Below are 14,890 nucleotides of genomic sequence, written 5' to 3'. Positions count from 1 at the left end.
TCCAGCCTTAAACACTTACTATGTATGACTCTACATAAGTCATCTAAACCTGTTTGCTTTAGTTTTCTCATCTGTAAAATAAACTGGAGAAGGCAATGTTAAGCCAATTCAGTATCTATACCAAGAAAACCCTAAATAGGGTTACTAAAAGTTGGACAAAACTGAATCAACTATCCACCAACAATAAATCAACAATATATGCAACACCTGAAGTCTTCCATCCTGCTGAAGAGGAAATGAGGGATGAAATATTCATTTCAATTAGTCAAATCCAAATAGAAAATAGTACTCATTAAATACCATTCTGAGACATCAGTTGCAGTCTTTGTTGCTAACTTAGTCAAGAGGCCTCAGAAATTGTGAATTTTAAGCCAAACTCAGAGAAATATAGAGTCCTGAAGAAGTATAAAGTTCTACTTTATCCCTACCTGATAGCACCATCTCTGGGGTATTATTATTATTAACTCTAGAGATCCCATTTTAGGAATAAAAAGTAGCAAGTGCAGAAAAGTTTAACTAGGATGGAATATTGACTGAAAGCAATGCTATGGAATGAGTATTTAAAGGAACTGCTGGGGACAGTGGGTGATTCGAGGGTAGGTGTGGGGATGAACACCATGAAGTATTTGAAGAAATGTCACGTTGAGGAGAGCTTAAATTTGTTTCACTCGGCCCTGGAAGGCAGAGCCAAAAGTGATAAGAGACATTTAACAGAAAGGCAGCTTTCAGTACGGAAAAAGAAGAAAAACTTTCCCAACAATTAAGGCTGTTTCCAAGAATGACATACTGCCTTGGGAGATACTGAATTTCTCTTATTGGTTATCCTCAAGGAAAGGCTGATAATCAACTTGTTGAACATGTTATGGATGGGACTCCTGTTTGGGAGTGCAGGATGAATTAGTTGAACTCTGACATCTCTTCTCACTTTGAGTTTATAAATCTATAATTTAACTCAAGTCCTGGAGCTCTTTACCATGAAATGGGGATACATAAAATGCAGCAGCACGATGGGAAGGAAAACAAAATCTCAAAACAAGGAACTATAATATTAATCTGGATATAGATATAGACATAAGTATTTATATCTCTATATCCATATAGTAACATGACAAACGCTAACAATTAAACGACCTCTGAAGCCTCTGTGTGAAGCCACAAAAGCAGGCTGTTGTGATTGTAGTTGTTCAATGATTTCTGTTGATATACCATTTGGGGTTTTCTTACTAAAGATGCTAGAGTAGCTTGCCATTTTCTTTTCCAGATCATTTTTCAGATGAGGAAACTGAGGGTAAGTTACTTGTCCAGGGTCATATAACTAGTATCTGAGACCAGATTTTAATTCAGATTTTCCTGATTTCTGGTGTTTTATCTACTGTGCTACCTAGCTGCCCAGAGTAGACTGTAGGTATAATTATAGTCTGGAAGATTTCTTTTCAAATCAAACAAAGCAAAGAGTCTGATTTCCACATCAAGAAATCAATTTCATGTTTTCATAATGCAACAGAATATAAAGAGTGCTAGATTTTATTTTAAAGGATCTGAGTTCAAATTTTGCTTCTGTTCCCTAACTATTGTGTCCATCTTGGACAAGTCACTTAATTCTGGACTTCTACTGTTATGAAGAAACATTCTGTAAGTATCAAAATTATTTGGATATGAGTTATTGTAATAGCCACACTGTGCTTATCGGTTTCATTCCCACTTATTTGTTTTCCCAGAGCTTCTCCACGCACAAGTGATGGATTATCAGATATGTATGCACACAGGAAAGCAAAACATAACTTCCAGTGATTCCCCTCCCCACTTCCATCCATGTAAAACCACCCTCACATTTAAATGCTTATCATCATCTCGTCACAGCATCACCTGCTCCAGCAGAAATGTTACCAATTAGGAAACCTTTCCTAATCACTTTGACCCAAATCTATTTGTTGGAAAGCCTGCCTTATTTGCTCTTGAGAGGAACAAAAGGCACACTTGAATTTCATCTGGGAAAGAAAACCTTGTGCTGTTTTCTGAGCAAATTTTCCAGGATTCTTCTTGCACTTGTATCATTCAGGAATAGCTTTAGTCTTTAAACCAAAAACATGAGCCCTTGACATGTCTGAGGAAGTCAGGTGGGTAAATACAGAAGTTAGTGGGTGGTTATAAATCATGTATCACAAATGCACATTATGTGATTTGTTGAATAAATTATTAACAGTATTCCAAGACTTGGCACTCACTGGCATATTTACATTCTCTGGGCAATGAAATAAATACTGTCAACCTTGTCTTTCCAGAGAGAAACCAAAGAAAGCCCTCCTAATGCAAATCTTTGGGAAATTTATCAAGTACTGTGGGGTGGGGTGGGGTGGGCACTCTCCAGGGAGAAGCTGACTTTTGGAATAGTCTTTTCCCAAATGGCTTTCATTTCCTCTATTGCTTACTGCTCATAAACCAGAGCCAAGACAAGACTGCTAATGTAGGATTCTGGCTGAGGAATGAACTGGAGGAAAGCATTCTTAGTTATGGTTCCCACAGTCACTGACTGTTACAGCTCTGTACATATATACACCTATATCTACTTCTAAGCACACAATGCATACTTATAAAATTTAGTAGTGGTTCTGCTCAAAGATTCAGTTCTTCAGGTGTTAGCATTTTATAAATAAACATGCTGTAATGTCGTTACTATTATTGCTATTCCATAAATTTAACAACATAGACAGAGACATGAAGTAGACCAGGTGTGCCTGGTGTCTGAGTTACAGTTACTTGGGGAACCATTGTAGAAATTTCCCCTGCATCTCAGCTGCAATGATGCTTCACAGGGTTTTCTTGTGTGACATTGCTCTAAGGACCTAGCTTGTGCCCTCCTGGGAAGGATCCTTCCTCTCTTTTGTAAAAATCCTTGTGGAAAAGAGGAAACAAGAAACGCAAAATTTTTAAATTCGAAAGACATTTCAGTGTCCATCTATTTCAAACTATGCCTGAGAAATCATTTGCCTCAACAACATATCCAACAAGTGGTCATCCAGCCATTTCCTAAAGATCTCCAAAGAGGAGCACCCATAATTTCTGGGAACAGTTCATTTCAATGTGGATACTTGTAACTAAGTTTTTCCTCATACAAGAGTAAATTTCTTTCTTTTTAACTCTAATCTATTATTTTGTGTTCTACAACAGAGCAAATCTAGTTCAGCTTCCATATGATAAGTGTTAATACTTGAAGGCCTTGATCATCTCTTAGGTCAGGGAAATATCTCAATTAATCTTCAGGTGCTTGAATAATCTTCATGATACAATTCAATTCAATTCAACATGCCTTCATAAGTACCTAGTCTGTGCCTGGCACTGTGCTTGGTCTCAGAAATACAAAGACAAAACAAAACAAGGTCTTCCTTCAAGGAAATTACATTCTATTGGCAGAAACAACATGTAGACATATATAAATACAAAATATGTACAAAATATGAAGTTGCCTATATAGCTAAGCTATATCCCTTTCCCAAATATATATCTGAGGAGTATATTAACTAATTTCCTTTCTCTGGACACTTTCCAACTAATGCCCTTTTTATATTGTGATGCTCAGAAGTGAAAGGAGTATTCTATTGCACATATTTAATTTATATTGGATTACTTGCTGTCTAGGGCAGGGGGAAGGAGAGCAAGGAGGGAGAAAAATATAGAACACAAGGTTTTACAAGGATGAATGCTGAAAATTGTCTTTGCATAAATTTTGAAAAATAAAAAGCTATTATAAAAAATGTATTCTAGATGTGCCCTGACCTATGCTGTATGCTATGGATTCGAACTTGGTAAGCTTAAGTTTTGATGACCTAAAAAAATCACCCAATTTGGGTTCTAGCCTGACAAATAAATGTGTTAAGCAATCAGGACAAATGGTTGATCTCTTCTCCTTTTGAACATATCCCTACTGAAAAATCTGTAACTTTCCTATGTTACATATTTCAGTATTAATTTTCTTAGAAAGGTGCTTTGGTGTAGTGGATAGAAAGATAAAATAAGAGTTGGGAAGACTTGGGTCCGAATCTCATTTCTGACATATATTGGCTTTATGATGTTGGACAAATTAAGTTACTTATTCTCTCAGCACTATAGGTAATTATCATTTATTGTATAGCAGTTTCCAACCTGTATTCATAGATACAGCTCCTTTATCAAGGAGATTTTTATATCAATGAAATCACAGGTCCAGTTCCCACCCTCACCACCCTAATGAGCAATGTTCTGGTTTTTTTTTGTTGTTGTTGTTGTTTTTTCTATGCCTCACCTAGATTTCTATTGTCTTAATCTAAGTCAATGGCCTTTGTTTACTATTAAAGTTAATTGAAATTTTCCTATGGATCTTCTCCATATACTCAAAGCTCAGTCAAGTGCCTTCACTGTTTCTTTTATTGGACCTATTAATACCCTATTAATTTTCCTAGTATTCATCATACACCCTCTTTTCTATCCCTTTACATATTTTTACTTATTCAGGATTACTATTACTCCAACAAGTTGAGCCATGGATTTCCAGTTCAAAGACCAAAATGTTTGGGTTTGAATCTCAGCTGTGCCAATTGTCAGCTGTGTGATTTTATGTGAGCAACTTAATCCAGGTTGGAACTCAATTTCCTTGTCTGTTAAATGAGAAAGTTGAACAAGATGTTCTTTCATCTCCATTTGTTGTTCTAACACTTTCTATGTGTTCATTCCACTCACCCTCTCTGTTATACTTAATTGTCATTAGGAGTATTTCTGGGTCTTTCATGTGAAACAAGAATCAGGGCTAGTTATGCTGAAGGCATTAGGTGTTCATTTATTAACCTAAACATATGTAAAGAAACCCAGCTGGAGTTTTCTTTCTTGTCAGGTACTTCTAGAAGGAGAAATCTTGTGAAGAAAGAGACAGGACAATAGTTAATGCCTTACATTGGGAAATTGATCTATATTTTACAGAATTGCATCAGAAAACTAAGGTCTAAAGATGAGAAATGACCAACCTAAGATAAGAAAACTAGCATTCAATTGAGCCAAGATTAAAACTCAGTTCTCTTATTCCACATCCCGTACTTTCTTAATTATTGTTAGAATGCGTTGAAAGGATTTATGCAAGGCTATGCTGTCAAGGTTAATGACTGAGCAGTCATAAACCTAAGTCTCCCTGAGATTTTTCCATTACATCTTACCATCACCCTCAACTTGTGATAATTAGAATGTATTCCTTTGGATTGATCTAAATTAGGCCTAGAATTATTATCTTAATTGGCTGGTAGGATTAAGAAGAAAACAGGAATTATATAAAAGAACACCTTTAAATAGTAAACCTTAGAATAAAGAGAGAAAGACAGATCACTAGAGATTTTGGTGAAGGATGCTTCATAAAGCATTTCTTCTTCTATTTTCTTTTTTTCTTTTCTTTCCTTTCAAGAGGAAACCTGTTTATCTCCAGATGAATGTTTAAACACAATGAAAAATGCTTACGTGGAATTGTCAGTAGTCTGAAGAGAAGGCGATGGATTGGAAAACAAGAAAAATGTCCCTCTGCTTTAAGAGCAAGGGAAAGATATGTTTATTCTAATAAAAGCTCAAATATTCTGGCAGTAGTATTTATTATAACCATGAAGACGTGACAGTCAAAAGAGCAAACTTATCTTCAGTCCTATTAAAAGAGGTTTTGTGCTCAGAAGTTACATAAAAGACATCATCAAAGAAATGTCTAACAAAGGAGGTATCAAGGTCAGAGAGGGATCAAAATATTGTGAGGAAGGAATGACTGAGAGAGCCTCTGTACTTCATTGGTACTTACATAATGCTGAAAGCTCTAATGGAAGGCTCTTAGCAAGTTACTTGGAATCCCAATAAATAATTTATGGGAATACATGGACATGAGTTTCATAGAATGAGAAGGCATAGAGTAGTGGTGACCTGTACCCTTGGAAGGAGAGCCTCCATCCATGAAGTTACATATCTATGAAAATACCAAAGAACACAGGGAAAGACAGGTGATAGTTTATTTCTCTCAGTGGACAACATCTGTAGTATTATTGGACACCATAATTTTGGAAAGGATTGGCAAAGTATAGGCATGTCTTTAGGAGGAAGATGAAGATGGTTAGAGAACTGGAGATCATTCATGTGGAAACAAGTAAAAGGAATCAGTGACTGCTTTAGCCTAGAGAAGAAGAAAACTTAGATGGGTGGTAGGAAAACATGATATCTGCTTTCAAATTTTTGAAGGGCTATCCTCTGGAAGATAAATTAGAATGATTCTATCTGGCTCCTGATTGCAGAACTAGCTAAATGAGGAGAAATCACAAAAGCAGACTTTAGTTCAACATAAGAAATAACCATTTCTAATAATATGGACTCTCCAGTAGGCTGCCTGACTCTACTGTGGATATTCACTTTTACTTGACATTTTCAAGTAAAAGCTAGATCATTACCTTTCAGGAATATTAGAGAAGGGATGTCTATTCAGCTTGGTTTGGATTATGGATCTTTGGGGGTACCCTTCAAATATGAAGTCTGATTAAAGTGATTAAGATAATTGATTAATGTTCTGCTAAGAAATGAGGCATGAAGCAGAGATGTTGTAGTTGCCATAGAAAGAGCACTAGATTGAAATGACAAACCTAGGCTCAAATTTATGCTTTGCTACTCACTCCCAGTGTTACCTTGGGAAAGGTACTTAATCTCTGTGAACCTCATTTTCCTATTGTAAATGAAGGGTATTAGACTAAATAATCTCCCAGATTCTTTCTAACTCTAATCTTTTGGATCTTAAGAAAGTATAAAGATCAGAAAAGGAATGGGAAAATATAGACATAATCCTTTGTCTGATTTGGGTACCACAAAAAAGGCCTATAGAAGTCAAACATAAAATAAGAACTCTAAGTACTCAGAAGAAAATCTGATCTAAAAGTAGAAAATGTAGCATGGGTAAATGAGAAGTCATGAAAAAACAACAACAAAAAAAGAATATGGCCCATGTGATAATCTTTCCTGAGAGATAATTTTGGCTATCATCCCTGCCCCTTTGAGTTGTATTTAGTCTCCTTGATACCTTTGAAGGATTGCTTTGGCACAAATAGATACTCTTCCATAATTTCTAGGAGAGAATATAAAAATCCCAATATTTTTGAGCCATTTGAATAGTTTCTACCAGAAACCACCTACCAGGAGCAAGCTCCATGCATAAGAAGTGTACTGGCTTTCATTATCAGTGAAATGAAGACACACAAACTGCCATCAGGTGTGTACGGATCACAATGGCACTCAGGGCAGTTAAAAAAGCTACTCTTGAAACAACTATTGGTTCACTTATTTTCCCCTTCCACAATATCTATTGAACACTTCTATGCAGAGTCTTGTGCTAGGTGCTGTGGGATATGTAAAGTTTGGTAAGACACATCCCTTGCTCTTCAGTCTAAACAGTCGAGAGACATAAACACAGAGAATACTGTGTCTCATTGCTTAAGTTCATCAGAATTCTGTGGAAGGTTCGAATGAGAATTTGTGACTTACACAGAGTATTGGGAAGGCTTCTTGAAAGGAAGGTAGTGGTATTGATTTGGGCTTGAAATGTTTCTCCTCTCCCTCTCTCACCATTGACTCCCTACCCACAATCTTTAAATCTCCATTCACATGGCACTCACAGCCATTACCAGGGATGAAACAAGATCATAAACTCAGCAGGTGATAATATAGGGGCAAGAAATATACAGCTACTAGAGATCAAGGCAAGGGGGCCTTGAAAATATTCACTTTCTCTCACTATAGGAATTAGAAGCCAAAATGGTGGTGTTCCCTTGATTTACATGACAGCACCAGAATAATATGATATTAAAAATATGATTTTGTTTTTGTATTTATTTTTGTTAGGAAACAGATGGGGGGAAAAAATCTGAAAGCACTACATTGTTTTCCTCATACTACCCAGTCTCCTATTACTTGAATTTTTTCAAGAGTAATTGAAGGAACTTGTTGCTGTCTGGGGTTTCTTCATTGATGTCAAACTTCCTCTTAGGGATTCAGCATCATTCAAATCCCTGCTCAGAATTATCTTTAACAGTGTCAAATCTGGGCTAAAGACACATCACGTATAGTGGAATAAACAATGGATTTGGAGTCTGGCGATCTGAGTTCTAATTGTGATTCTGTCTGTTGAACCCTTCGTGGCCTTTGGCAAGTAACTTCCTTTCTCTGTGCCTCAGTTATAGTGTGATAATTGGTGATCTATATAAGGTTATTTCCAGGGCTTCCATTCCATGGCTGTGAATATATATATATATATATATATATATATATATATATATATATATATATTTGTGCATAAACATGTGTTTTCCTCTTTACCTAGAATAACCCAATCAGTAGGGGTTTAATACATGGGAATTTTCTATTGAAAAGACTCTCATGAGAATGGGTCCCATGGTGGAGATACCTGATTTTTCTCAATATAAAATGTGATTCATTGTGCTCTGAATTCAACTGAAATGTGATTGATTTTGTTCTTCCAACTTGGCATTTCCAGAAGGAGAATCAATCAAACCTGAAATTATAGGCAACGTGTGTTTCAACAAAGTAGAAATGTTTCTAGTCGAATTTCCAAAGTAACATGCTTTCAGTCTTTCTTTGCTGTTTTGAGAGAAATTGGGGAGGGGAAGGAGAAGAAAAAGGAAAAAGGGGGCCTTAAAAATATTCACTTTCTCCCGCTTTAGGAACTAGAATCATACAATTATTGGATTTATAGCTGGAAGAGGCCACAGAGGTGCTCTAGTCCAACCCCTTCATTTTATAAATGATGAATCAGTCCCTTGGAGAGGAGGTGGCTTGCCTGGGGTCTCAGAGTTATCAAGGAGCTGAGCTAAGATTCAGGTTTTCTTATACCAAATCTCTACTGTAGAATTTGATTAGGAAGCCTTTCTGCTTCCCCTGCAATTTGGGATTTTTCATGAAGCTTCTGCCTCCCACTCAGACTGAACTCTGTCTTCTTCCCTATCAGGGAATCACTGTTGAGGGAACTCGGAATTTTCTCTTCTGAGTAGCTGCTGAGTCTTGAAGATCTTTCTTAAATCCAAGAACATCGGGCAGCAGCAGTATTTGTTTCTAAGCTTCAACATAATTCCTGCTCTCTCACATATGCCGCCCTTATCACTTCACCCCCAGACTACTGAAATAGCCTACTGCAATGGTCCATCTTCCTGCCACAGATTTTCTCACGGCTCCAATCCATCCTTCCCTCCACTGACAAAATGATCTTCCTGCAACATATCTCTGCTCATATCACTTCCTACTCAATGAACTCCAATGGTTCCATGTTACTCGAGATTAAATATAAAATTCTCTAGTTGGCATTCAGAGTCCTTAATAATCTGAGCCCCCTTCTTTTCTACTCTTATTATACTTTACGTGCCCAAATGTAATCTGAGATCCAGTTCACACTGGCCTCCTTGTTGTTCCTGGAAGAAGACTTTCACTGACTATCCTCCAAGCTGAGAATTCTCCCTCCTTATTCTATCTCTGGCTTCTTTCACGTCTCAGATGAAATTCCAAAGTCCATATGAAGCTTTCCTCAATCCCCCTTAATTCTAGGGACTTTGCTCTATTGATGATATATAATTTATTCTTTATATGGCTTGTTTGTACACAGTTGTTTGTAATTTGTCTCACCCGTTAAACTGTGAACTCCTCCAGAGAAAAGATTGTTTTTTACTTTTCTTTAAATCTCCAATCCTTAGCACAGTGCCTGGAACATAGTAGGTGTTTAATAAATGTTTATTTATCAACTGACTGGCGGCTGCTGAGAGTGTCCTGGGGCCTCTTTTTAAGCCTGGAAAACAAAGATCATCAGAGGCATTTGTTTCTAGGTCTCAGCATAGTACCCGCTGAGGATTGAGCATGCTGGCCTGTTCCCTGAGGCAAGAAGCTGTGTGTTGGGCTGGTTTTGCCTATGCCCATTCCCACAGTGAGGTCACAGCCAGGTGCCGTTGCCTTGGTTACTTTATAGGACCGATTAGCTGCTCCCTGGGCATCTGTTCACTATGTGTTCTAGACTAGACCTCTTTATGTTTTTCTGCTTCCTTTCTTTAGGGATAAACCATGGGAAATTGGATTTCCTTAAGGCAGGTGATGGATAAATTGTACATTTAAAAAAATCCCTTTTTCTTTCTTTTCTGCATCTGCCTTTTCATTTTTAGTGGAGACAGCTCATAAACAGCTATGCAAAGACTGATGGGTTTTTTTGTATTCCAGTACTTACCTCAGTGCTTTACACAGAGTAGTTAGTTACTTCATAAATACTAGTTGGACTAGGTATTTCTGAGAACCCCTGCTGCTTTAGCTTTTTGTGCTGGAGGAAAAAGATGGTGCAGCCAGATCTTTGGTCTTTTGCCCTTACCTTATATCTACCAATTGGGAAGTTTGGGAAATCTGGGGTATAAAGATGAGAAGTAAAAGACATGGGTCTGAATCCTAGCTTAATATTGGGGATGGGGGAGACTTTGAGAGGGAGTCAATGCACACCGATAGGACTCATTTCTTTATTTGTAAAATGATGAAGTTGAAGAGATGATCCTTTATGGTCTCTCTCATCTCTGACATTCTATGATCCTGCAATTCTCGGCTCTCTGGGAAATAAATATCATTGGTCTGGATGGGGACAAGTCCATTCCCTACTCATTTCAGTTAGGGATCTCTCATTACAATGTGTTTATCATCATGGATGACTCTATTAACAACACTATTTCAAAATTGCCCTTCAGTTTATGTTTTTATATATAGCTTAAGTTTTATCCCAAAGTGGAGGTTCTAATCCATAGTTTTTAAGATTTCTACTCCATCTTCTTATTTTAAAGTTGAGAACATCAGAATCTAATAAAGTTAACTGTTTTGCCAAAATCATATAACTTGTTTGGGACAAAGCTGGAATTTAAATCCAGTTTTCTTTATTCCAGATCCAGTTTTGATTTTACTGTATGTAACAGGATACCTGAATTCTGATTTTCAATAATCAAAATAGTATTCATTCCATTTCCCAAGTACTTCATTACCTTTCCTATTCCTGTTTCCTTATTCTCTATCCTTATACATAAAAGGCCTTTCAATGCATATATCTACCTATTAAGATTCTACCCATGCTTCAAGACCCAGTTCAAATCCCATTTTCTCTAAGAAATTTTGCTTTATTTCTTCTGGTAGAAGTGGGGGAAAATTCTCCAGCACTTTGTACTGGCTTCATACACTTACAGTACTTAATTAGGGGCACCCACCTCCCAGTATTGTTGTAAGAATCAAATGAGATAATTATAAAGTGCTCAGCCCAGTACCTAGCACATAGTAAGTGCTGTGTAAATGTTAACTGTTATCATTATTATTTAATTATACTGTTATTTATGTATATATGATTCTGCTGCTCCAATAACCAATTAAACCTTCTTAAGGAAAGGGACCATGTCTTATTCATATTTAAATTTCCTATAACACATAGCACAAACCCTTCCAAATAGTAGATGCTTAATAAATGTCTATCGGATTTATTCTGTTCTGTGAAGCTAAGATAGATGTGTAGATAAAGCTACCATGTCATAGAGAAGAGATTAAAAAGAAAAACAGAACTTCAAACTTTAGAGTCTTTCCAGGATTGCAGAAAGTGCCCTCAAGAAGGTAAGTCAGAGCCAAATGCATCTCATGATGTTGCAGAATGACATCCATTTGTGTCTGACACAGACACTAATGGAGTTCAATATCCCATTCACCCAGAACATCTCTTCCTACTCCTGATAAAAGCCTATCTAAAAGGAAGAGGGGGGTAGGGAGACTCATTCTACACAGAAGCAGATGGAACTCTAGGCTTATGTGACTACATGATGGAAGTGCCAGTTCTTGGAACATAGGAGTCATCTTCATGTTGTTGCTATGTGTCTTAATACACAGGAGGCAGTTAATAAATATTTGGCTATTGACATAATAAAAGCCATTTCAACGGAAGATTTGAGAAACTGGAGATTATAAGTAAAAGAGCCTTTGAATTATAATCAAAAAGTTTGGGTTTGAATCCCAGCTCTTCTGTTTATCCTCTATGACGTTGATGAAGATACTTATGTCTGGACATCAAGTTCCTCTTCTGAAGAATAGGAGATTTTCATCTTTAATATCCTTTCCAACTCTAAATCCAATGATTTTATGACAAATTTTCTGGCTTAAACTAAAGGTCCATGATTTTTTTCTAAGTTTTAACATCACTATTGAAAATTTCAAAACATTTATACGTTGTTGAGCTAAAAATATACCTGATGGTCCAGGGAACATGCAATTCAACTTAAACAGATTAATATATTCATTAATGAACTATGAGTTCTACTATAATCTGTATTTTGATACTCTGGTATTCCTATTAAGCATTTCTTTTTTAGAGCAAATTAGAAGGTTATGTTGTGGGTGTAGCTTTGTTGGCAAATAAACATCAAAGCCAAAATATTCTAGAAGTATTGACATGCCCATGTATTTAAAGTTATAAAAAACTCAGAAGCTAGTTTAGCATTTGTTGCATATTAATTTTTTAAATATCTAAAAAAAGAAAATTTCAAATTATCCCCACTGTCATTTCTGCCTTAGTAGATCATTGCATATGATTTAATCATGTTTGATGGTTTTCAGGTCTTCTGAAAAGCCCTGTGAACAAGACAGCCCTCACACTGATTGCAGTGAGCTCCTGTGTCCTGGCCATGGTGTGTGGGAATCAGTTGTCCTGCCCCTTGACTGTGAAAGTGACGCTCCATGTGCCAGAGCACTTCATCGCAGATGGTAAGAGTCAAAAACAGTACTTAAGGCAGCCACATTTTTCTGAAGCCCCATAACACCTTTCAGCTAGGAGTAGTTAAGTGTTTTTCATGTGTGACCCAATCTTGAGATTTCAATTCAGGGTGGAAAAAAAAAAAAAGGAACTGCCTTAATTGATTCTGAGACATCAAAGTCTCCTTAATGCAAAGTCATTCATTGAGAATGTGTGATTAGAATTGTAGAACATCAGAGCTGCAGACTTTAGAAAAAATAGAATATTAGGCCACAGGACATGAAATGTCTGAGTTTAAAGTAACTTTAGAGCTTAGAATATAAGAACAAAGAATGTCAGAGCTAGGAAGGACCTTAATTTGAATATTATTAGTTCTTCTTTTAATCATGTTTTAAGATTTATAAAATGCTTTCTTCAGAATACAGTGAGGCTCATTTATTGTACATGTAGTTTTTCCATTGTACAAGTATCACAGAGATAATTTGAACTCACTTCTTCTTACTCTAATCCCATTGAAATCGTGATAGTTATGGTGGTTTGATTTTGCTTTTTATACTCTTTATTCCATATTACCTTAAGAGCCTGGGTCAAATTTTTGGCCATCACTTAATCTATTAAGAGACTTCAGGTTCCTCATCTGCTAAATGAGGAGATTGAAATATATCTATGGTTCTTACAAATTTGTCTTTTGTTTTGTTTTTGCATTTTGGAAATTGTATTGCAATATAGTTGATTTCCTTTGCAATCCTATGAATTTAAAAACAGTATTTTGTGCAGTCCAAAGGTTTTGTGACACTTCCAAAATAGGTCAGAACACAGAAAAGGTAAAGAACTCCTGGACTAGCTTATCTCTAAGACACTTTCCAGGTATAAATCTGTATGATCTGAAGGACCCAAGAATGTTCCATTTAAGAAAGATTTTGAATATTAAATTCTCTTATTGGAAGATAAAGAAATTGCTGACTTGGAGCACATTTTGTATTCTGTATTACCAGAAAGATTTTGATAAAGAAACAAATACTGGAAACAAGATTACAGGAGTAATTGTTAAACTACTTATGAATAGTTTTAAAGCAATTTTAAAGGTTCTATTTGCAAATGCAAAAAGGGAATTCTATTTGCTAATCATGCTTATGTATTCAATGAAGCAGATCCCTTAGAGACTTGAGTTGGGCAAACCAGTTGTTAATCTAGATAGGATTTCCTGAAAGGACTTGAAAGGAATCAGATTGCATTTCCTTTAAAATGTATATATTTTTAAAATGCGTTTGTTTCTAAAATAGCATTCCAAATACTACCCCCACACATTTCCCATCAGCTGCTTTGTTCCCATTAGCACCAGTGCATTATTAAGGATATATTTTAATACTGATTTCTCTGAAATTCATAGGTCCCCTGGGATTTAAAATGAGAAGGTAGCTTAGAGAGCATCCAGTCTGGTTCTCTCATTGGCTGCTTTCAAAGCACCCAATTAGTTTTTTGCAGATAGAAATAAATAATGATTACAATGCCATAGTACTGTCATGGTGTCTCAGAAATGACAAAGGAGCAGAAGTTGTACTAGGTAACCAGAAAATGCTTTTCACAGCTTGTGGAAACACTGGAGGTCAAGCCAAGCAGGAATCTCAAACTAAGAAGGTAGATCAGGGTTTGAGAAAGTCAGAGCAAAAGTATAAGCCAGTGGATCAGACACAGTCAGAAGTTTTATATAGCAAGTGGAAGGAGTATATTGTTAATTCAGCTAGGAGAATCATAGCTTTCTAAAGTCAGAAGGAGTCATTTAAGTCCCAGGAAACAAAAAGGTGACCTAAAAGAGAGAGTCTGGACTGAAAGTCAGGAAGGTTTGAGTTCAAATTCTGTCTCTGATATCTACTAGCAAGTGACTTAACCTTTGTCTGCCTGTTACTTCAACTGAAAAATGGAGATAATAATAACACTTTCCTCTCAAGGTTGTTGTGGAGATTAAATGAGATAATATTTGTAAAGTGCTTAGCACAGTGTCTGACACTGTCCTTCCCCAACTCTAGTTGCCCTCCTGAGACTGTGGCCATGGCATTTGGATCCTTCTTTCACCCCTCTTCCAACCCTCCACTAAACCACCTC

The 14,890-nt window shown here is 36.5% G+C and overlaps 1 protein-coding gene across 1 annotated transcript in view; it reads left to right on the top strand.

Annotated features, from left to right (window-relative positions):
* Positions 1-14,890, top strand: part of ASTN2 (astrotactin 2) — a 1,113,071-nt gene that overhangs the window by 389,430 nt on the left and 708,751 nt on the right. The window contains exon 6 of the mRNA XM_031949426.1: positions 12,652-12,798. Coding sequence (XP_031805286.1) covers positions 12,652-12,798 — 147 coding nt within the window. The remainder of the gene's footprint in view (positions 1-12,651; positions 12,799-14,890) is intronic.

Source organism: Sarcophilus harrisii, chromosome 2 (genome assembly GCF_902635505.1).
Source record: "Sarcophilus harrisii chromosome 2, mSarHar1.11, whole genome shotgun sequence".
NCBI lineage: Eukaryota > Metazoa > Chordata > Mammalia > Dasyuromorphia > Dasyuridae > Sarcophilus > Sarcophilus harrisii.
Note: the sequence above shows the minus strand (reverse complement) of the source record. Positions and strands in the feature narration are given on the sequence as shown.